The sequence below is a fragment of the Moschus berezovskii genome, chromosome X (assembly GCF_049115385.1).
Source record: "Moschus berezovskii isolate FMDL1 chromosome X, NW_MosBer_1.0, whole genome shotgun sequence".
In the NCBI taxonomy this organism is placed as follows: Eukaryota; Metazoa; Chordata; class Mammalia; order Artiodactyla; family Moschidae; genus Moschus; species Moschus berezovskii.
In genome coordinates this window covers 114003314-114028391 of record NC_142488.1, presented here as the reverse complement: position 1 = coordinate 114028391, position 25078 = coordinate 114003314, and the positions used below count along the sequence as shown (strand labels likewise).

Sequence of the window (25078 nt, the reverse complement as noted above, 5' to 3'; positions counted from 1 at the left end):
GATCTCAGGAACAGAGCAGTCTGATTAAAGGCACTCACACTAAGGTCCAAACAGAGATCTCTCCATAGAGATCCTGGGCTTAAAAAAAATTATCAACACTTAAGTAAACTAGGGTTGATAAAAGTGGGGCATGTTAGTTTAGAGCAGTGGTTCTCAAACTGGTCCAGAGACCCCTGGAGGATCCCTGAAATCTTTTCATCAGAGGGTCTGTGAGGTCAAAACTATTTTGGTATTAATACTAAGGTGTTCTTTGCCTTTCTCACTCTTATTCTCTCATGATGTACAGGGGAGTTTCCTAGAGGTAACATGACACATGATATCACAACACATTGAATGAAAAAGTAGATATGAGAATCCTATTCTCTTATATTAAGCCAGATACTAAAGATATTTGCAAAAATAGGACAATGCCACTCCTCACTGATTTTTTAAACAGTATGCTATTTATATGAATATACATTGGGTTTATTATTTTTAAATGAGTTATTAATCCATTATATAAAAATCGTTCCATTTTAATTTCTGATATGGTAAGCATTAATAGACATAATACATATGAACAAAATCTTTGGGGGTTCCCTATAACTTTGAACTGTGTAAAGGGGTCCTGGGACAAAAAAGTACTGGTTTTAAAGGAGGGAAGGCTTTTCCCCTGCTGGGCCTATTCTGGTCTGCCACCCTCCACTCTTGTCAAAATCCAGGCTGAGCATTTAGCACCCAGGTCAGCAATCTAGCACCCTACTTTTCTGACAAGTGGCCTACCTGCCTTAGGCCACTGAGTGGCTCCCTCAGAACGGTTGGCAACCACTCTCTGCTACCATAGTCTACAGTTAAAGTGGAGGTTACCTTAGGGCAATGGTTCTCTATTAGGGGTAGTTTTGTCTTCAGGAGACACTGGGCAATGTCGTCATCTTTCATTGTCACAGCTGGTGGGGGGGATTCAGGCATCTAGTAGGTAGAGGCCAGTGATGCTGTTAAACACCCCACTATGTGCAGGACCGCCCCCATCACAAGGCCCCAGATGTCAGTAGTGCTGCGGCTGGGAAACCCTGCCTTAGACAATCCAAACCTCATCTGATGCCCCAGGACTTGAGGGAAATCTGACAAATGATATATCCTTAGAAGTTTAGTCTTTGATTGGAAAAAAAAAAATCACAGGGTTTATGAAATCTGGCAGGGAACCAATGTGCATTTGGGAACTTCTAAATAAAAATGAAGGAGAAAAACAAACATTTTAAGCAGCAGCACAGCCAAGCAGCATAAAAGCTGTAATCAGAAATCACAGATAATACCACTTAACAAGGTTAGGATAGCTGCCAAGAAAAGAAAGTACTTTAAAGGCCAAATCTCCTACAATTGTATGTTGCTGCAGGGTGGAATAAATTCCCAAGATGGCAGAGAAAAACTGCTTCTATCCACATAATTTTCTCTGTTACTGTACCTTACTGGATGTATTGCCAAACTCAATTCAAATCAACCAAATGTATTGACGTTCCCCTCCCAAAACATACACACACACACAGACACATACAATTTGGTATTTTAAAGAAAGTAGAATTAGGTGGGCAACTGGTCACTTTAAATGTCACTTTCCTCTTGATGCTATTTTTGCTCCTCACCCTAATATTTTCTCTCCCTCTCTTCATCTTCTATCTTGCCTTATTATTTGTGCCCAGGCCTTGTGTTTCCCCCTAGACTATGTTGCTCAAGTGGAAAGACCATGGCTTATATATTTGTATTTCCCACTTAGAATAGTTCTCTCAAGAAATACTTGAATAGAAAGCTCTTTTAGCATTTTGTTTTCCAGTCTAGTACTTGACGCATAATAAAATTATTATTATTGGTCAAGTTTAATAAGCACTTTAAGAAGGTAGATTCATGGCCTCTATAAGTAAAGCAATCAAGGCACAGAAAGGCTAAGTAATCTGCTCTAGCCTGCACAGCAAATTATTGGGCAGGCCAGAAGGCAAACTGATATCCATGCAACTCTGCACTGTCCCTTCACCAATGGAACACACAAAAAAAAGGGGTGGCAAGCCCGCACTGTTTTTGTTCTTAGAGCTTGGATGTTCATAATGAATTTTTTCTTTAGGGAACGTCAGATTCCAAATAACTCTCAGCCTAGCAAGGGCAGATCCAGCAGCTGGGGCCTTTCACCGCTGTGGTGCGGTGGTTTGTCTCCAGGGGAATACTTCAGAGCTATGACTGCAGGCCCTTAACGGGTACCTAAGAGAATTAGAAGTCAGAAATATTTATTGTCCTCACTTCAATAGAGAATGGAAAGAATTAAACAAAGTAGGTCAGATTCGTATCATGGAAATTAGTTAACCATTCTCCCTTCTGAAGGGCTTGCTGTGAATATTTCCTGAGTGGAGTCCTCTTAAGGCAAAACCCAAACAGAACAAAACAAAAACACAGGTCGTAGAGCTTGGGAGAGAACAGAAGTGCTTTGTAATTTCAGGGGGTCTGGGAACACCCCCTCCCACAAATATTTTCCTTGCTGGTACCTGACATTCCATCAAGGGAATTTCACATCTTTAAGATGGAGGAAACTTCCTTGTTAAAATACAAAACTTCATGAGAAACGGGAAAGGAAGCAGAGTGTAACTGTTTATAAACTCTAACTCTTTGTTCTGTTTTGTCTAAATAATGGTTTGGGGGGTTGGGTGGAGGAAAGGGTGTAAACTCCTCCTATGGAAAGGCTGTAAATTGCACCTATATCATAAAAATGTATGTGGATTATGGACCAGATGGAGGGGATAACATCAAATGTCACCTAGATAGTCAGTTAATAGTATGTGAAGGGAGCACTGACCTGAGACAGAATGATGGTTCCTGAGTGTGGGGAGCAGTCATGAAGTAGCATCAATTTTTTTAAAAATTGGGGTACTAATGTAATTCATAATGCCTTGAAAATGAGTTCTATTTTTGAAGAAAACATTACTGGCTGATACAAATTTCTGCTTATCTCTGCCATCCCCACCTGGCAACAATCAACAACAAAGCTCTGTGCTCATTAATCCAGGGCATCCAGCCCCGGGTGGCAGTTGTCTAGGTTCCCAGCTCATTTATGGGAGCTATGAGCCAGCCATTGCAAAGTTCAATGTCATCTTAGTGCCAGCCAATGTTACATATGCAGACAGTTTTAGGATAAGAGGAACAATTTTTTCTCCTGTGAAAGTAGAAACTGCTTATTTTTTTAAAAAGTAACTAAAATTTTTGATTTCAAAGGAACTGTCCAATTTATTTTTTAATTTTGATTTCAGGAAATACCTAAACTATGTAGATTTGAGCCATGTTGGATTCTTTTTTTATAAAGAAAGAAATGTGGAGAGAGTGATGTGAGGGTGCTGTTTTCCCATAGTGCAAAGAAGAAAAAATGGCCTCATGAGTTAGTGACCAAGTTTATTCCTCCACATGGTGTTCCTAGAAGGGTCGAGACAAGGTTTGCACTATGGATATAGTTCTAGGCCTGAAAGATATAGGAATCGAGGGTGTCGTAAGATTTATCTATTTGAGAGACCGTGTGATATATTCTAGTTTAAGTGGCTTCTTTTCTCCTTTCTGAGCAGGGACACCTAAAGAGCAAATGTCTGTTTAATTAATTATACCAAGAGATCTTCAATGGTGCCCTTAGGAGGGACATATATATATGTAAATATGTAGGTCATGGAGGGAAAGACAAGGAGATTATGGAGAAGTAAAAGAAATATATGAGCAAGGATGGTATATTTGCAGTGTTAATTACAAACTTGCTCTAAGAATACAATGTCTGAATGATGATAACAGAAACTTATCACAGCCTAAGCTGGAAGCCCTCCCCTCATGCTATGATTTATCCAAAGCTCACTCCAAGTTACTGCATTTGCTTCTTGGTACCTAGTGATTTTTTGGAACAACTTCTAAAAATTATCTTCAGTACAGTGGAGGGAGAAAAGCCATTTATCACTGGCTTTTCTACTGAAGATATTTCAGGTTTTCATGGTGACAGTTCACCTTTTCGAATTGCTCGCTTGTTTCCCTAGCCTTTTCTGGAGAACTCCTAGCATCATCCAGGAAATCACAGGCAGGAAGGCAGTTACAGACATCTCTGCCCAGACAGGACTTGATCTATTAAGCTGAAGTCAATTGATGACCAACCAAGAGAAGATTCATCATTGGATGAAAGGATGTAGTCTAGAGTCCTTGATATTCTTTTCCATAGGTTACCCTGGGATATGTGTAGTGAAGGCATTTACCTCTCCATCTAGTAGCTGTTGGAGGCCATGCCCTAAACTACATTAGTATTCTGCAGCCCCTTTAAAGAAGCTCGATTTATTTCTTTTCACAGGGGTTTCTGGATGTAGGATTCTAGGAGAATGAAGATTTAAGCTCTTTTAATCTTTCTACCCTTGGAGAAAGCCTGAGCTTTCTCTACAATGTGAGAGCAGGCACATATGACTACTGGCAATACTGGACCCTGGTCACCCAAGTGACTCTCATTCCACAGGGGCAGCTACAATGATTTGCAGAGTTATGCAGTGCTTAGCTGCTAGACTCTCACTCTGAGACAGTATTTATATCATGTAGTTCACAAATGTAGCTTAAACCTATTTAACTCCTCGCTAATGAGATCATAATTTAATGTAAGTGCAAAGAGCAAATTCAATAATGCATGCCTATAACATTAGGAGGTGAAAGCTGTGAGCCATTTTACTAAGGGCCCAACAATGCTAGTGATTAAAACCTATCAATGGGCTTCTGTGCTAGAGAAGCAGCCCCCAAAGTCACTTGGAGATATTTGGATAAAGCCAGGTCATTTCCAAATGATAACCTCTCAAATGCAAAGGGACAGACCCCTTGATTACAAGTTGTGAATTTCACTAATGGATTCTTTCCAAACTGAGCCTTGGTCCAATCTCTCCTAGAACTAGAAACAATTCATTGGTTGTGGACTATCTGATATAACCCAATTTGTCTGGGAAGACTTCTTACCCAATTTGTCCCTGACAGGGAGAAGGGCATGAGGGAAAGATGCTAAGCTTCTGGAGAAGCTAGTTTTGTTTAAAATGTGGCCACAGATAATTTCCCAGGTACGTAATTGATATGAGTCCCTTGAAAACCGTGTTTTGAGATACATTACACATTCAAACTATCACGTTTGCTTATGTTTCACTACATGCAAGTGGGTTTTCTTTAGTTCATCCCCATGATACTAAGAGAGGCATAGACTGAGAAGACAGACGGAAACAGAACTTTACCAGAAACTCACATAACAAGTGTTTCTGAAGAAAGACATCTAGTTCGTTTTCCTGATTCTAGGCAAAATAGTCATTGAGAGTTTAATCCAATGGGTGCTAGCATTCTATTTTTCTCCCAGCAGCCCTCCATTGACCATGACCCATAGAAAAATAATCGGTCTTAGCTTATATGCCAATAGATTGCAACAAATAGGGTCTACCTATCAGATCAGAAAGCTAACTTCTGGTTGCCATTCCAGGGTACACGCCACTCTTTTCAGCTTTCATCCACTTCTCTGCATTTCCAGCAGCAATGCTAGACAGCACATGCTAGCAGAGTCAGTCTCTCCCTCTCATTTTTTTTTAAATGTAATGGATGCTATTGTCTTAGATCTGTATTTTGAGAAACATTTGCTTCAAAGCCAGATGAAATTGAGCTTTATGGTGAATCTAGCACTTGGACCACCCTTTGCCACCTCTGACCAATAGGGATTTGCCTCATGTGCCAAGGGCCGAATGTTTTACCGCTCTCTAGAAAGTCAAAAGAGAACAGCTTTCAATTGTTCTCTGTAAAAGAAATCTGCCCCCACCCTGTTCCACCAACCTCAATTCCCACCCTCATCGAATGTGTTTTAATCATTTCATATCTTTTGTGTTTCTTTTCCAATCATTTCAAATCTTTCGCATTTCTTTTCCATGGCTGTCCTACCTTTCAGAGAGTGTAGTCCTATCATCTTCTCTCCAAATGAAAGGAAACCAAATGATTTGCTCTTAGTGGGGCAGAAAGAGCATAGACATATACCGTTTAGCTCTGCCACTGCAGCGGCGTCTTTCTTCTTGGCAACTGTATAGCAGGATTCTTACCTTCAGGCTTTTCATTCCTGCTGTTCTTTCTGTAGCTCTGGTGTTGGACATTTGGTCATTATTTGTCAATAAGAAACACATTCATGTTATCAGGATAACACCAAAGGCAAATAATCACATCCTAATCATAGAAACTCTGTTAAGGCCACGTAGTCAATTTCAAAAAAAAAAAAAAAAATCATTAAAATAGGTTAATTTTTAAAAATATTTTCTTTCTGGATTACAATTTTTTTTTTCCGGTGGTAGAACTTATTCTTTAACACCATCTGGTAAAATCAATGGTTTTGGTAGTCACTGGATTGGTTCAGTTCTTAAGGCAAAAAGGTCCCTTGTTTGCAGCAGCCACTTGAAAGAAAGTGAGGGTTTGCTCTTGGGAAGAAGACCTGAGTAAGTTCAAGGAGCAAACTTAGTCATTATCAGGAAAGAAAACTGTCAGTTTCTTCATACTTCCAGGCGGCAGCACCAGCATAGAGACATGCAAACCAACGAAGAGTGTAATATACTCACCCTACTACTTGATCCCAAACCACTCTTGGTGACTCACAGGAACTTCTTCTAAGACTCAGGAAGTGCCATCGATCTGTAATGATTCTTGACTACACACATAACAGTGTCAATAGAGAGTCACTGGGGTTCCAGCTTAACCCTGGATATCCAAAATGTCTCCCTTTAGGGATGGCTCCTGCCAATAAAACGTCCATCTTATTGCAGGTAAAAGGCAGAGGCAGATTCACATCCATGACCCATTCTGGGTGTGGAAGAGAAGTGGTTAAGAGATGGTGGCATAGGAGAGGAGAATTGTAGACAAACATGGAAGAAGAAATACACACAAAGCTGAGGATCTCATTTATGCACATAGGAAACACAGTATCACCTCATTTATCTATGGACCACTAAAGGGAAGCTGAGGACATTTGGAAATCTACTGTCCTAAAGTATAACTTTTTACTATCTCTGAATAGGAGACTTGCTAAGCAAATGCATGGTTATGAAAAAAAAAAGATTGTGATAGGAGGAATATCTTTGAATTTCTTAAGAGAACAAATTCTTTTTAAGTAATTTAAGAGCACCCATGTGAAAGGAGATATACCTAATTTTAATTGCAAGTCGTTTTTGGAATTTATTAAAACAAATTCCCTGTGTTCTTTACTAGTATCACATTGGTTAGTTTATTTTAGTCCTGATATATTTGTGAAGAAAATAAACTGCATTTCTCTATCCATACTCTATAAATCATGATGATCAGGTTAGGAAGATGCCCTGGAGAGGAAATGGCAATCTGCTCCAGTATTTTTGCCTGGAAAATTCCATGGACAGAGGAGCCTGGTGGGCTACAGTTCATGGGGTCACATAATGCTTAGTTGCTCAGTTGTATACAACTCTTTGTGACTTAATGGAAGTTTAAGTTCACATCCCATCCTCATCCTTACTTGCCTATATGCCTTACAAGTTAAGGCAACTCTCACTGCAGTCAACTGGTTTAGAATGGTCTCATTTAAACATTCTGTTCCAGTGTTCCCCAAAGCACACAAAATATGCTGATTTTTGTCTTGGAAAATATGGACACTGGAAGTTGATTTAAATCCCTGGATATAACGAAAACCAGGACACTTCTAGGGTGAAGTGGGGTACGGTTTATAATGCCTTGTCAAGATGACAAATGGATTGTTTCACTGACCAGACCCCATCTAGTAAAATAAGGTTATGTGGGGAAGCTAGGCTGGGTGCCCTTTACCCAAGATTAAGGGAATGAAACAGCGTGGGTACGGGGACCAGAAGAATTTGAAAGTGTGCGGGGACAAGCAGCTGAGGAGGGAGGTTGATGTGGTAATTCAGCAGCTAAATCCCCATTCTGCTGTGATTTATAGCAATAGACTTTCACTGGCTGTGTCACAAAGCCCTGGTGATGGGGGTTTTTCACTGAAACAACCCACTGGCTCCTAATTACTGCATTTGCACACACAATGTAATAAAGCGCTAACACAAAAGGGTGATTTGCAGGTTGAAAATTCCCAAACCACAGCTCTAATTTCCATGATCCTTGCCTGTACATTTATAGTTCATCAAGGAAGGATTGAGTCTGATTTGTTTCCACCCTATTAGTCCAGGTTTAGGAAACTGGTAAACCCAAGCAATATTTTAGTTCTAACCTGTAGATCTGGTGCAGAGGCTAACTGGTGACTGACCTCATCTTAATTTCTTGTATTTAGAGAATTTTAAAAAATCTGTTTCATCAGCCTAACTGTGTGCATATTTAAAACAGCCTGATCACTGCTTCTTTCTTCCATAAAATAGTAACTTTTAGAGAATAGGCTTAGAATGTGTTATGTCTCATGTCAGAGGGGAAAAGTAAAGAATTTAACATAATTGCCCATTTATCATTATTTAAAGGTTGTGGGAGAGAGAGATAAATCATATATATATATATATATTTCCCTCTCCTGGTTTCAGAGATAATAGTTGTAAAAGTGTTTTTGAAAAAGTAAAAGCACTTATAAATGTCAGGCTTTGTGATTATTGTCATTTTTAGTAATCAGTACTGAGGGTTGGAATGGCTTAAATATGCTATTTGCCTTGTAACCAAGGTAGTTGAGAATGAACTTGATTTTTATGGAAATAGATAATATGTAATCAGATTTGCATTGCTTATTGGATGGGTAGATGTGATAAATTGCTGTCTGCAATATTATCACAAGAGGTGACCCTGAAAGTCAGCAGAGATTTGTGACAGCATTAGCTGTGTGACCTTCTCAAAGTCACCACCATCTCTGGGTCTCACTTTCTCTATGAAATGATGGTGTATTTGTCAATTGTCATGTTAACTGGGGATGGAATACAATAAAGAAATGTAATTCTCAAGCCATTTTACAAATACAGTTAAAACTCACTGATTTGAACAGAGGAGAAGGATTGTCTGAAGGAGAAAGTCCTGAATTACAAAATAGGTTTGAAGAATGACAGTTTCATTTCTTAAAGTCTATTTTGTAATTCAAACTCTCTATAAAACATTGCCTTAGTGAAGGTCCTCATGAGAACTATTTTAGCAGATAAGTTTGTAATTAATATGATCGTATCTCAAAAAATGCTTCCAACATTTGAAAAAGGTTTGTTCTCTTAAGAAAAAATTCAACTGACAATTGAGTCTAAAACTCTTCATTTGCTTAACAAAAACCTCTCTTGGCCTCATCCCTGATAAAGTTAGCCTGTAGATTGGTCCCTGTAGACTGGTGTCTGTCCAATTTATCACAAATTATAAATTAGAGGGCTCCAAATTAATGAGGTTTCACTGCCTTTTCTACCTTCTTCTCCATTGATTTGTTTTTGGCATCACCATTAAATAGTGGTAACACTAATTCAAGTTCATCTCTTGCCCCTTCTCTTGCTCGCTCTCAGAAAACAGCAGGTAGCAAGAAGGAAGAAGTTAAAGGCAAGCTCCTTGGTCATCCAGAAACGGAATAAGCAATCATTGGATACGCAGCACTGATCACACTATTATCCATAGTTGAGAAAGGGTTGACTTATTTAAAAAAGTTGTCTGGAGGAATGAGCAAAGGAAGTGGTTTGAAAGATGAGTGGCAGGTAGCACTATGGTCAAAGAAGTTGGCAACATTTAGCATCTACTGAAATATTTTTCTATTTGCATGCCAAAAATCAGATAATCTGGAAATTGTGGGGCTGGCAACAAAGTTACTTGATAATTTTGCAGCAGTATCAGCTGAGGCAATATCTGGGTGAAAAGTAAAAATTCAGCCAGATGCGTGCAGATCTTTTTTGTTTATGTAACATCAAACATCTGGTTATTTGAAAACTTCTGGGCACTTGGCATCATGTGGATGTTTTAGAGTCATCTTGATACAGTCCATGGCGCCTTTTTAACCATGCTGAGTATGAAGGATGAATTCGTGATAGCCATGTATCCAATCCAGCTCAATTTTCACTCTGCAACTCACTTGAATGGTATAATTAGGTTCTCCGTGGCCTGATAATAATATGAGAAAAAAGACCAGGAAGAAAGTGCTAAGTACTCTAGGCATCAGGTGAGTCATTGGCAAACTCAAATGAGCCAAGTCAATGGCATTAGTTCACATTGGTAGGAAACGAAGTTAGCGCTTTTTGACACATAGTAAAACCTTGATTAATTGGAATCCATAAGGGATGAATGGAATTTTCAATAAGAATACTCATTTTGTTTCATTCTTGGCTAATAATACCTTTTTTCCCCCTCAAAATGCTTGTATCCACTTTCTCGCCTCAGGCAAGCAGCCTCTAATGTTTGAGGGTCAGTCCAGATGGAGAGAAGATATAGGAGACAGAGCTGAGCGTGACCCAACCATAGGTCATCTCTTGGCAAGTGATTTAAAAAAATCAATTCCTTGCAGTCTTCTGTTTTGGTACTATTGCTGCTTTCTCATCAATGTGGAACTGTGAGGGGGGACAAATTCAGTAAGCTGGGGTACTGGTTAGGTGAGTTCTGGTTAATCAAGGTTTTACCTTGCCCATGCTTGGTAAGATTATTTCCTGAAGAAAGTTGTTTTTAAATTTATTTCTTGGAAAGTGCTCTGTGTTTCCAAACCCATATTATACGGCAGACTGGCAAACTAACTTTTCCGTCAGCATCCTGAGGAGTGGAGAGAGAAAGAGAGGAGCAGAGGTGTAACCATTGTCTCTGAAGGAGAAATGTTTTGGCTCCCCTGTCTGTTGGTCTGTGACTGGGAAACACTATTCTTCACCTTAAGATGCCCATGGTATCTTGGTTGTACAAGAGTCGATCTCATATGCTTCAATATCATTCTCATGCCCTTTAGGCCATGGAGGATTCTGTTTTCAGGTCCTCTCCTGTACTTACCCAACATGTCTTCCATCATTGTATTGTGGCTTCTGAGCTTGCCCCTATTTCTTGTTGCTTGGTTGAAGGCTATTCATTTGTTCTAGCCCCGAAGAACATTAAGGAGCCAAAGGAATGCCAAGTAAGATGGATTTTCTCACGACGGCAGCCTGGATAACAATTAGACCTACCTGAACCAAGAACACGGCTAAGGAGAAGCCAAATCAGGGATTTATACACAAAGAGTATCAGTCAGGCGACGCGCTTGTTTAAATATACCGAATACCTTAGCCAAGTCTATATATGTGGTGGCCTATTGAAGAAAGACCCCATTTAACTTGAAACCGAACTTGTTCTTTGGCTTTCAAGTTGAGTGGGGCCAGCTTAAATAGGCTATCACATATTGAGAACATCTCATCACTCATACACATGATTGAAGAAGCCAACTCTAATCAGGCAACCAACCACTGAGCAACCATCACGCCTGAGGAGGGGGTAAAAAGGCTGTTACCTGACTTTTCAGTAGATAGATTTGATTTCTCACAGCACTCATCTGAGGCGGGTGGGGACAGTCTTAAGGAAAGCCTCAGGCTTGTGACAGCCTAGGGTGTTGAGGCCTGCACGCTGGCCTTCTTAAGGCAGGCGATCTGGCCTGTGAGGGGAGGGGCAGGGTGTGGATGGGGAGCCTCTGTCTGGGAGTTTAAGAAGGGACCCAAGTTAGATCAAAAGTGCGGGCGGTGCCCTGAAGTCTTTCTAGTTCCCAAAGCTGCCAGGCAGGGGAATAACCTGGTCATTCCACTTTCTGTGTGAGTCTTGTGCTCTTTCCTCAATAAGAAGCTAACAGTCTTGCCGATTACTCGTCACTAAGGGTACCCGGTTGTGGTGACATTGAGGCTGACCTTGGAGTCACCGCCCCCGCTGCCGCACTCTCCTTTGTCGTACCACCATTTGTTTTTCAATTTGTCCAAGAGGCCTTGCTCATTCAGTTTTAATACTGCCAGGTTAACAGCATTTCTTGAAACGATAAAACAATAACTTGTAAGAAAATGCACAAATGCTTAGGAAATCGTTAACGTATAAAAAGGAGCACAAGAGGACAAATTGGCTAAATTTCACAGAACGTGGAGCTATAAAAATGTCTGTACAGCAAATACAGGGTTAAATATTGGAAGGTGGCATATGGAGGATAACATTTGCTCAAAAACTGAAGTGTGCGGGATGGGGAAATTGTCTTTGAGAAAAAAAGTAACAAGAACACCACATCCATGCAATTAACATTCGTCACATATGGCACCATAACTTGGCTTTTACCATTTAAATTGAAAAAGCCGTTGAACTGTAAAATTAAAACAGCAACAAACAGTCAGAGAGGACCACACAGAGAGAGAACATTAAAAAAAAATGGATGCATTAAATAGATGAAACCATAATTTACCGTCTTATTTAACTCCATGGAATATTGTAGGTTTTAAACTTTTAAAAGTTACCTCAAAATCCACAAGAAAGAAAACGACAACAAAATGCATCAGGGTAGGTGGAATACTATAACAACACGGATATTGTTATATTATTCCACCCACCTTAATGCTGAGCCTTTAGGGGTTGCCACACCATAGCCTTTGGAATCCAGATTTCCACCAACTTTCATCGTATCACACGGTTTTCTCTGCTCAATGTACTCATTCATGGTTGACTCCAGCAGGAAGGCGAACTTTCCCTTGGACTTCCGCACTCGGGCCACCCCGTCTGCCGTTGTTTTGGTGAACACAGATGGCTCTGCTGATTTCATGTAAGACCACATTTTTTCATAGACAGCAATTTTGGATCTCTGCAACAGAGATAAGAATTCTTAGAACTACCAGATCTTAAAACTGGAAGAGGCCTCAGTGCAGTGGTTTTCCAAATTGTTTTGGTGGCCATCTATGGAAAGAAAAGCAACCCAGTAAGTACATTCATACGTATGTAGACATGGTTCCAGGATAGGTTTTTCCAAAATCACACTCATCTTTGCTATGTGTGCTGCTCTCTGATATTTTCTATTCTGTTTGAATTCACTTAGAAAAATGTTGGTCAGGACCCACTAAATTGATTTTATGGCTCCAATAATGGCTTGCAATCTACTTGGAAAAACACTGTCTTAGTCCCATCTTCATCTCAATTCAGAAATCACCCTACAGTATACTGCTAGGTGATCACACTTTGCTTGCTTGCTAAGCCACTTCAGTCGTGTCCGACTCTGTGCAACCCCATAGACGGCAGCCCACCAGGCTCCCCCGTCCCTGAGATTCTCCAGGCAAGAACACTAGAGTGGGTTGCCATTTCCTTCTCCAATGTGTGAAAGTGAAAAGTGAAAGTGAAGTCGCTCAGTCGTGTCCAACTCTTCTCGACCCCATGGACTGCAGCCTACTAGGCTCCTCTGTCCATGGGATTTTCCAGGCAAGAGTACCGGAATGGGGTGCCATTGCCTTCTCCGGATTACCCTTTACCTGCCTGAAAAAAAAGAGGCCATTGGAAGGGTGTGAACAATCATTTTTGTTAGCCTACTCCACCATGGGGCATTAATTATTGTAAGAAAGTACTTCCTTATTCTGAGCTGCAATTTGTTTTTCTAAGACTCCCACCCATGACTACTATCCTCTAGAGCTATGCAAAGCAATTCTGTTCCTTCTTCTACATGATGGTCCTTCAGCTATTGCAAGGTTGTTATGATGGCCCCTCTTCATCAGTTAAACTCCACTGATATCTAATATTGTTTCCAGAACCCTCAAAATTTTGATCTTTCTCCCATTGGATTCTAGCTAGTAATGTTTCTCTTGAATGGGAGTGTCTAGAAATCAAACATTATATGACAAGGACAGAATGAAGAGAAAAACTGCTTCCTGTCATTGAAGCATTATTTTCTATCAACACCGTTTGAGCTTTAAAAAAATTTTAGTCTTTCATCCATCCTTTCAACAAACACTCATTGGGCACCTGCTGTATACAAAGCACTCTACTAGGGGTGTTAAGATTTTGAGAATCCCTCCCTCAACTCAGGTTGAGGTCAACCCCTTCCCTAAACCATTAGTTCTTTCTACCATGCCAAGTTTCCCTCATCTTTAGCTTCTTGAAGTTAATTCCATTAAATTTCATCTTAATTCAAGTGGTCCTTAGAACATGGACTGAAAGTGAAGTCACTCAGTTGTGTCCAACTCTTTGCGACCCCATGGACTGTAGCCCACCAGGCTCCTCCATCCATGGGATTCTCCAGGCAAGAATACTGGAGTGGGTTGCCATTTCCTTCTCCATGGGATCTTCCCGACCCAGGGATTGAACCCAGGTCTCCTGCATTGCAGGCAGACGCTTTAACCTCTGAGCCACCAGGGAAGCCCAACTACCTACAGCTCTACATTAAGCATTCTGGAAAACATAAAGGAAGCATGGTCTCAGTGACCCCATGACTTACAATTGAGTTGGGAGCTAGATCCTGAGACATGAAAACACTTAGAGAAACATTCAAAAGAATCTTTGACCAGAAGTGAGATAACATAGTAGAAACTATAAACGTATGCCATGTTTTCAAGTGTGCTTTTATGGGGTTTTCTGGCCCCTACCTCAGCTTTTTGGATGGCTTATTTAGCTTCTCTTCTCTGGACTTTGGCCAGTTGCACTGTATCTTTCCTGAGGCTTGCTTGGATCTGCTCAAAGAATTCCAAAATTATTTGAACTCCCAGAACTATCACTATGGAATAAAGCATTGTGTTTATGGCAATCAGATCTTCATTGAGGCCCTCACTGAGTCACTGAAACTATTCATTGAGATGAAATATGCTTGCTTTGCATAAAGAACAGGAAAAATATTCAGTGTGGCTGAAGTAGAATGAACAAAAGGGAGAATGGTAGGAAAAGAGCTTAGAAGGATATTCAGAAGTCAGATCTTGTAGGGCCCTGTGGGTCATGGTAAAAAGTTTGGATTTGTTCTAAATGTGATAGGATACTACTGGAGGATTCTGAGGAGGGATGTGATAAGATCAGATTTAAAATTTTAAAGCAGTACTATAGCTGCTATATGGAGACTAGACTATGAGGTGGACTAGAATGGAAGCAAGGAGATCAATTAGGAGGCTTTTCTAATGATCCAGTGGAGGGATCGTTGTGACTTGGACAAGGCCGGAAACAATGGAGGTAGACATGTTTGGGGGAGACAGCAAACAAGCCTTGCTGAGGAATATCTTCACCTGATGGGCCTAGAGACACTTTTAGATTAAATATTTCCAAACTGCACTTAGTCTTCCTTGTACAGCCTGGCTCTCCTAAATTCATCAGCAAACTTCTTAACATCCAAGCTAGAAGGTTTGTTTTTTATTCCTTCTTCAGCCTCTCATTATGCCATGTTTATTCTAACATAGAAATGCCTGTAGGATCTGTCCTTCTGTCTCCTTTTCCTTCTCATTAGCTTTTCCCTGGGGCAGGCTCTCCTCAGTTTTTGCTCTAGTCTACATGGCCTCCTAACTGGTCTTCCAAGTCTCATCTTCTCGTCCATTTATCCTCCAGTGATCCTTCCAAAATGTAAATCTGATCAAGTTACTTCATTCTTTAAAAGTCTCCGATAGTTCCCTAAGACCTGAGGCCAAAATCCAAACACTAACATATGATATTCAAGAGTTTTTATGATCTTGACTACTCTCCTAGGAGCTGGTCACAGTGGACTTCTCCCTCTTCACTGAAATATGCCACACATTTGCATATCTTCTGCCTCTGGTTATGCTTTGACTTCTGCCTGATTAGCTCTATTCATCCTACAAGATACAGAGTGAATAGCATGTCTTCTGTGAAATTTTTCTTGACTCTCCTCTGTTCTCACAGAAGTGATTCCTCAGCTGTTTTCCCATTCTAATGATCCAGGGGAGGGATAGTTGTGACTTGGATGAGGCTGGGCTCATATGTTTGCTATAGAGCTTTTACTAAATTGCATTAAGGTGAATTGGCTATGGTCTATCTTCCCCGTGTTGCTGGGTGATATTGATGACAAGTCCATGTCTGGTTAATTTTGGTAGCCCTGTTGGAGGCCAGCACAATGTCTGATGCATGGTAGGACCTCAAGATATATTTAATAACTGAACCTTAGGCCTGATCAGGGTGAAAACCAGATTCTTGGTCAAAGATGTCAGAATGTTGGTGAATATAACTACCAACACTAATTTTACAGCACTGTCGAACTCTAGAGCTGAAGTTACTCTTAAGATCTTTGCATCTTTCTCAACCAAACCATTCAGGATATATGTTTTATAATCTGCAGTTTGTCATTTGGTTTTTTGCCCCTTAGCCTGCCTTTGATGTCCACACCAATAACTTTCCTCCTAATAATCGAGACCTTCTAAAGTTGAAATCCCGTCCTTTGACCTTTATGCTCATTTCACATCACATTTTCCTCATTGTACACATGAAACAATTTCTAAGCATCATAATGAAATATTCTCAATGGCTTTATTTTATTTCAGTGGGAATTTCCTAGACAATTGCCCAAACACTTTTTAAAAGTAGTAAATAATTAAGATGTACAGAAAGATATAAAAAGTTCTGTAAGAACACCTGTGTACCTGACACAAAACTTAAGAAGTAAAATATTATGAAATTAGTTGAAATTTGCCTATATATCCCTCCCTAACTGCACAGGCCAAAAGTAACCTCTATACTGAATCTTGTCTTTATCATTCTCTTGCATCTCTTTATACGTTTTCTCCTTTGTAATGGCTACATAGTGTTTTAATCTATGAATGTGTCATACTTTATTTACCCAATCCCCTATTGAAGGACTCTTAAGCCAGTTCCAGTTTTTTGCTGTTACAGACAACACTGTGGTGGGTATGTATCTTTTTTCACTTACAAAGAGGTATTTTTTATTGGCCCAATCAAATCTGAATAAAAGGCAGAGGGGTTAGAACAATTAGTCTCTTTTATTTTTATTGGAGTATAGTTGCTTTGCAATGCTCTGTTAGTTTCTGCTGTACAGCAAAGTCAATCAGCTACACGTATATACATATATAGTGGTATAGAATCTGCCTGCCAGTGCAGGAGATGCAACAGACGTGGGTTCAATCCCTGGGTGGGGAAGACCCTCTGGAGAAGGAAATGGCAACCCACTCCAGTATTCTTGCCTGGAGAATCCCATGGAAAGAAGAACCTGGTGGGCTACAGTCCATGGGGTCACAGTCAGACATGACTGAGCAGCTAAGCATGCATGCATACATATATCTCCTCTTTTTTGCATTTCTTTCCCATTTAGGTCACCACAGAGCACTGAGTAGAGCTTCCTGAGCTTATATAGTAGGTTCTCATTAGTTATCTGTTTTATGCATAGTTTCAATAGTGTATATGTGTCAATCCCAATCTCCTTACACAATTTTCAAATAGGCCATTGCTTCCAAAGATAAATGTTTAAGCCAAGGGCAAAGGGGTCCATGAATTTTGATCTGAGTGTACTCTATCTTGGACTCATTTACTTCATCATTTACTTGAGCTCTTTGTCGATATAGGTTAAAAGGTTTATTCTTTATGTAATGAGGCATTTTTAGGGGAATAAATGGCAGTGCTTAAAGTGGGTACTTTAAACATGCATAGTATACATGCAATGGATATTAATGAATGCAGTAAATGAAAAGTTAGTGGCAGGAATGATTGGGTCCTGGTTGATGACTTAATTTTGAAGGTTAGAAAGGTGGGAAAGAAATGGCTCATCAGTGAGAAAAATTAAGCTGAAACGTTTATTTTCCTAACATAGTATTTAAGTGACAGTACAACACTGAGAACAAAAAGAAAAAAGAAATCACTAGCTGTTTTTGGTAATCTGTCTTATTTTGGCTGAAATATTGAAAACAATAGAAGGGATTGGATCTGAGCTCAATCATCTGGGAGAAACTTTAAAAATGACGGGCCGGATGTATAACAGCAAGTTCATTTTTTTTTCTCCAGCATGCCACAATTCATTTTTATAACCACAGAGCACCATTTTGAGCCTAAGGAGGAATAAACAATGGTTTTGTAAAGAAGCCACAAGAAATTCTCTTAGAACTGCTAGATAATTAGCAAATGAAATCCAAACAGAGAAATACGTGAATGAGGGAGGAACGGATTAACCCAAACCAGTAGATAAAGTAATGCTATAGAAATCATGGATTCCATAGTCACTGTTCCAGCTGTTTGTGACAGATCATGAAGGTCAGTGATATGGAGACATTTGCTCTTTTGTTGAGGTGAATGTAAGGATGTAAGGGGGCCCCGCGAGGCCGGTGTGTGGAAGTGATTACTGAGGGTGCTCAGTCCACCAAGCAGCCCTTGGCTCTTTGCAATGGGTTGGTTGCTCCCTGCCTCTGTGCCTATAAGTGTCCCTCCTGTAGACCCAGGTGAGTACAAGGTAACTGCATAGTGCAGTGGCTGAGAGTATGGAGTCACACTGCTTGTGTCAGAATCCCATTCACCTAGTGGATAAATGATTTGATCCCTATGTGTCTCAACTTTCTCATCTGTAAAATGGGATGATTTTTTTAATGCACACTGCAAAGTTTATTGGGAGAAATAACATTAATTAATAACATGCATGCCACTTAGAACAGTGCCCGACACACAGGAAGTGCTAAAAAAATGACATAGTTTTATAGTACAGAAAGCCTCATTTGTTTCAGTGGCAGAATTTAATATTACTTAGGAAATGGCAACCCACTCCAGTGTTCTTACTGGAGAATCCCAGGGAAGGGGGAGCCTGGTGGGCTTCTGTCTATGGGGTCACACAGAGTCGGACACGACTGAAGTGACTTAGCAGCAGCAGTCCCATATTTACAGTATCATGACTTCATTTTATAGAGGAAATTATATGCTCAAGTATTATTCACATGTTTGTATCTCCAAACATATTCCTAGTAAATGCCCATGGTCTGCCATCAACAAGAATCATTATCATTTGATTTGGATTTAAAAAATTTTGTTGGTGGAGGAAAAATGGGCAGGATAGCAGATTTTCTTTTTAAATTTATGTTTTGTGGTTTAGTTGAGGTTCATACATTAAAATCCTTATTAATGAGAACACTACTATTGGGGACACCTGGTGAATGAAATTTTCTGCTTCCCTGAGAGTTAAATTAGAATATTGACTTGGTTAATAGGACATTCAGTTGGAGTCAGTAGAGTAACAACTCTTAGAGCTGCTGCCGCTGCTGCTAAGTCTCTTCAGTCGTGTCCGACTCTGTGTGACCCCATAGATGGCAGCCCACCAGGCTCCTCCGTCCATGGGATTTTCCAGGCAAGAGTACTGGAGTGGGCTGCCATTGCCTTCTCCAAACTCTTAGAGAAGAGATCCTAAAAACCATCTGTTTCAGCCTCTCACCCGGTGTAGCAATGGCTTCTGTGCTCAAATGCCTCTAGCAGGCAGGTACTCCCCAGGTCTCACGAGGCTCAGGAAGTCATTCACTCTGTGGTGGGACAGTTCAAATTGATAGAAAATTCTTTTTGTTGGGCTGACTTCTCTCATGAGAGCCTCTCTCCCCTCCAGTCCTACTTCTATCTGTTGCTGGAATTGGGCAGTCTCTTCTGTCTGCTTCCATTTCTCTGTTGCATGTAGCAATGGTTTTTACTGCTTTGTAATGATCATCCCCAGTGGACTCTGAGCTTCTTCAGAGTCAGGATGACATCTTTTTTTTGTTTCTGTATCCCCAGTGTCTAGCATTATGCTTGGCATGTAGGAAACTCACTACTTATCTGTGGAATGAATGAATGTTACAATTATTGTTCTACCCACTGGTCCTAATTCTGCCCTCTAAAGTGATACTGAATAAATACGCTCTCTTTTTCTCATGCTGTACATATTGAAGACTATCACCATCTTGTCACTTTTTAGTTGTCTCTTTTGTAAGCTAAATATTTTAAGGGGCTTCATCTGTTACTTGGATGGCGTGAATTCCAATTATACCCTTCCCCTTCTGGTCACCATCTCCAAGATATATATTTTTTAATATTTCAAAGTCCCTCCTAAAATGTGGCCCCCAGAATTGAGCACAATAGGCTTGATAGAGTGGGACTAACACAAAGGACAATGAGACCATTTCTCCCTATGATCTGGACATGAGCATAATTTTTCACTTTGACAGGATTCAATAAGCATATTTAGTTAGATTGATAGTTGAGAATTAACCACATTCACAAAACAGACCAATAAATTGAAAACATAATTGTCAACAGAGGCATAATCTACTAATTCACTTTATGGTATTAATTTACTGTCAGCTTGCAGGCAAAGTATTACATAATTTGTGAAGATAGTACTGGTGTTTGTGACATGCTCCAAATGTCTACAGTGTGTTCTGAGTGAATAATTTGAGCAGGCAGAATGAAAGGTAAGGGGACGATGGTTTTAGGTACTTCGTGCCCCATTATTTCTCAAAGGGGAATGGTCTAGCTTTATGTATTTATTAGGGCTTCCCTTGTAGCTCAGTTGGTAAAGAGTCTGCCTGCAATGCAGGAGATCTGGGTTCGACCCCTGGATTGGGAATATCCCCTGGAGAAGGAAGTGGCAATCTACTCCAGTGTTCTTGCCTGGAGAATCCCAAGGACAGAGGAGCCTGGTAGGCTACAGTCCACGGGGTTGCAAGAGTCGGGCATGACTTAGCAACTAAACCACCACCATCATGTATTTAGTAACTTTCATGGCCATTGTGGCTGTCATGCCTATATTGTCCATCTCCACACTGTACGTATAAGACTTGCACAGACAGGTCGAAGAGAAGCTAGACGTGGCTTTGGATTCTCAGCTCGTTTCCCCTGAATCTCTGTCTTCTTTCCTTCTCTGCTCCCTTTGTGGTATCAGTAGTCATGGTCCTCATGGAGGCATTCACTGATATTACAAGGGCTTCTGTTAAGCTTGGGAAAGGGATGATTTGTATTTGAATAGGGGATTCACATCCCAAAAAGGAGAGTGGGTTTCCTGGCATTGTATAAAGTGCCTGCTGGGGCTGGAGAAGACTAGCCCCATAAACAGCACACAAAGAAAGTGGAAAATGGTGAGTTTCCAACAAAAATGTCTTCCCAGACTCATTTTTGCCTTCTCTAACTTTAATGTGGGCTATTTATTGCTTAACAATGTCATCAATTTCTTCCCTAATGATACTGATAATTAAGATAATATCATTAAAAATTATAATGTCCTTTATCTTCTGAATTATTTTGCCCCCTCTGAAATTTCTGCTTTTAATAAAGGTTCACATGGCATTATTAGGTGGTACAGATATTTTAAAAAGGTGGCTCTGAGTCAGTCTGCAGAGCCTAGTTTGTACTGTGTGTACTGGCCATGTCAAGAGGGACCACAATGGGCTTTTAGCCTACCTGCTCATTTCTATCAATCCACCCCAAAGTTAGCAAGCAAGTCTGGGAAAAACTGTGTGCTCACTATGCAAATATAGTTTTCAGACAGATCCCAACCAGAATGCCACCCTGAAGGCCTTCTATAATTAGCCTCCAATTAAAATAAATAAAATAATTAAAGAAAAGAAATTCCGAGATTGCCACTGGCTCAATAACTTGGCCCAGGTCACACAGTTAATGAGGAGCGAGGCTAAGACCCCACCCAAGTCTGCTGAATTACAGACTTTTCCCCTACAAACCCAGCCTCTTAAGCTCTAACACGGACTATATCCTGTCTGGTGAAAGAGAGCAACTCCAGAAACATTTCCTATTTCTTGTTCATTTTTTTTTTAAAGAAGTCGGGGTAACTCGTAAATTTACCGCCATCTCTACCTACTGAGGTACTGTAACCTGGCTACAGGGCCCTGGTGTCCACACTTCGCCACATGAAGAGATCAGAGTGATTTGGAACAGAAGAGGAATGCCAAAGGCATTTGACACATGTTTTAAAGAAATCAGTAGCTCTGATGAAGTGTATTTGGGAAAAAAGGAATCATTGAACTTTACACAATTTTCCCCTGAAGCACAGGAAGTGCCTTCCATATTTATTTGGAGCAAGGCACACAGGAAATGATTTCATTTGTAAAGCATGACCGAAACCCCAATTTAGTTTTCCTTCTTTCCTTCACTTCAATTTGCACCTTTCTAAATGTTCAGACAGCTTGTCCATCTCCTTTTGGCTCAGACAAGCAGTGGCTACGTGGTGCCTGCGTTTTGGTGAAAGCAGGGGGTGGTAGGGGATGGAATACTGGTTTCTGTTTTTTGTCTCTCTCTCAATATGTCATTGGAGAAGGAAATGGCAACCCACTCCGGTGTTCTTGCCTGGAGAATCCCAGGGATGGGGGAGCCTGGTGGGCTGCCATCTATGGGGTCGCACAGAGTCAGACACGACTGAAGCGACTTAGCAGCAGCAGCAGCAGTATGTCATGATCCTGGCTGAGTTATTTTGGGGGCTGGGCTTTTAGATAACTTTAGTGCGGGCAAGGTCACCTTTCGCCTAGACATTGAGTTTTGCTTACAAATGTCAAATAGACATTCCAAGTGCCTTTGCCTGATATTTTCACACTGTGCTCTAAAGTCCAGTGACAGGTTTCCTTCCACCTCAAGGAATATTATTTCAGACGTCCCCTTTCCAAAGGTGCAGGTGAAAACCCAGATCAGTGACTGGTCACCTTCTGAGTGTCCCTCCCTGGCATGCAAGGTCAGATTACTATTCGGATTTGTCTTTCTGTTTCTCTAGTCAGGTCAGGCTAAGAATAGTCCAGTGGGTTTGAAAGTAGCATCAGGCTATATGACTTTGAAAGCCAGAGTCAACAAACTCTTGGGGAAAATGGTTCTTTGGGCCCATTGCTCTATTCTCAGGGAACAGAGGAAAGGGTATAGTATCTTCTACCCCTGTGGCTATCAGCAATGATGTTGCCTTCCAGGAGTCCTTTGGCAATACCTGAAGATTTTTTTTTTAACTGTCACAACTCGAGGAGAGGAGGTGCTGCTATTATTTAGTGGATAGAAGCCCGAGATGCTGTTAAATATCCTGTAATGCACAAGACACCCCCACAACCAACAACGATCAGTGATCAACAAACAAAAGCTCCAAATGTCAGTAGTATTATGACTGAGAAAGCCTGCCTTATGGGTGTTGATAGAGCCAATGTTAAGTGGAAAAAACAATAATAATTAACATTTAATTGAGCCCATCCTTTGTTCTAGGCTCTGTTTTAGGTGTTTTACATGTGTCAACCCATCTAATACTCATGACAATTCCATGAAATAGATTATATTATTATCCCATTTTCAAAGTGCAGAAACAGAGGCACAAACAAATTAAGAAACTTGCCCAAAGCCATACAGCTAGTAGGGAGAGGAGCTGGGAACCCACTCATGTAGACTCCAGAATCTGAGCTTGCAAACACTACACTGTTCCCAGGTGAGTGAGGTAGGTGGTAGTTGTAAACTGTACACTAGGGCTGGGCCAAATTCACAGAAATTCTGTTGGAAATAGTATGTATTTTAGCATAACTTCAAGGTGCATGGTATTTCTATTAATACCTCCCTGAAATGTGAGATAGGAGACAGGATGTCTTGCCCTTAACCTACATGAAACCACACACACACACAAACACACACATACAAACGTACATATATTTGGTTGCACCAAGTCTTAGTAACAACATGTGGGATCTAGTTCACTGACCAGGGATTGAATCTGAGCCCCTGCATTGGGAACATGGAGTCTTAGCCACTGGACCACCAGGGAAGTCCCAGAAACCTCACTTTTTTAAGACTTCAACAAATTACTTTTTGTTTCTATTCGAACAATGAGAATATATAAATATGGACTACTAGGGCTGTTATTGAGCAAGACTGAATCAGCCTTTATTGTTTCTGATACACTTCATCTTTCACTTCCCAACCCGGGAAGTCCCACCTCTTCCCCATCTACCTTACTGGGTACAAGATGCCCTCTCGCTCCCCTACCCTACTCACAGAAAAGGATTGGAAGCATTTCCACTGAGGAGTAAATGATGGAAAACAACCAAAAGTGTGATTCCCATTGCAGGAGAACTTGCATTTCAGCAAAAAGCAAAACGTAGCTAAAAGAATGATGGCCTAAATGGTGGATATATCAACTGGTTAAGGGAAAAGTATGTGCCTCGTGTCGGAGAAGGCAATGGCAAGCCACTCCAGTACTCTTGCCTAGAAAATTCCATGGATGGAGGAGCCTGGTAGGCTGCAGTCCGTGGGGTCGCTAGGGGTCGGACACGACTGAGCGACTTTACTTTCACTTTTCACTTTCACACATTGGAGAAGGAAATGGCAACCCACTCCAGTGTTCTTGCCTGGAGAATCCCAGGGACGGCGGAGCCTGGTGGGCTTCCGTCTATGGGGTCACATAGAGTCGGACACGACTGAAGTGACTCAGCAGCAGCAGCAGCAGCATGTGCCTCGTGTGTTGAAAAAAATTGACTATGCTAACTGTTGGGTTGGTTGGAAAGTTCATTCGAGTTTTCTGTAAGACTTTATGGAGAAACCTGAATGAACTTTTTGGCCAACCCATTACAACCCCTCACCTTTAAGACTGCAGGATCTGTGGGTACAGAGAATGTGTGCCTACTATACCCCAACACTACTGATTAGAGCAAAGCCTCAAATTCCACGATTCCCAAGCAGTGGATTGACTCTAGGGTTGGGATCACTATTGAACACTCCAGGGTCATTTCCCTCAGCTTGATAGAGTTTTGTCAATGAAACTTCATCTTCAGCAATCTACAGACAGCCTATCACCCTTGACCAATTGGATTTCACTTTCCAACTGTGTTTTTATTTTCTACCCATAAGTTATTTAAAATAGAAGTTCAATACTCTTATTATTCTTGAATCAATCAACTGTAATGCAGAGGCCAAAGCTGACAGTGCAGAGCCTGGGAAATGAGAGGAACCGATACTCTGATTAAGGAGAAAACTCTCTAACACAACACTGTAAAGCAACTGTACTCCATTAAAAAATTAAAAACAAAAAAACAAAGGCCAAAGACAAAAAACAGAGAGAGAGAGAAATCTATCCTGAAATTGCAATATTTTGAGTTTCCACAGTGGCTGTTTCTTCCAGGTCCTTCAGTTCAGTTCAGTTCAGTTCAGTCGCTCAGTCGTGTCCAACTCTTTGCGACCCCATGAATCACAGCACACCAGGCCTCCCTGTCCATCACCAACTCCCGGAGTTCACTCAAACTCATGTCCATCA

The 25078-nt window shown here is 40.8% G+C and overlaps 1 protein-coding gene across 3 annotated transcripts in view; it reads right to left on the bottom strand.

Moving 5' to 3' along the window:
* The window catches only part of GRIA3 (glutamate ionotropic receptor AMPA type subunit 3), a 314305-nt gene that overhangs the window by 12581 nt on the left and 276646 nt on the right, over positions 1–25078 (bottom strand). For 2 of the 3 annotated variants that reach the window (XM_055437923.2, XM_055437921.2), the window contains one exon: positions 12489–12736. In XM_055437923.2, the coding sequence (XP_055293898.1) occupies positions 12489–12736 (248 nt within the window). Of the gene's footprint in view, positions 1–11807; positions 11923–12488; positions 12737–25078 lie in introns of all 3 variants that reach the window. The other variant, XM_088834231.1, reaches the window with a different exon arrangement.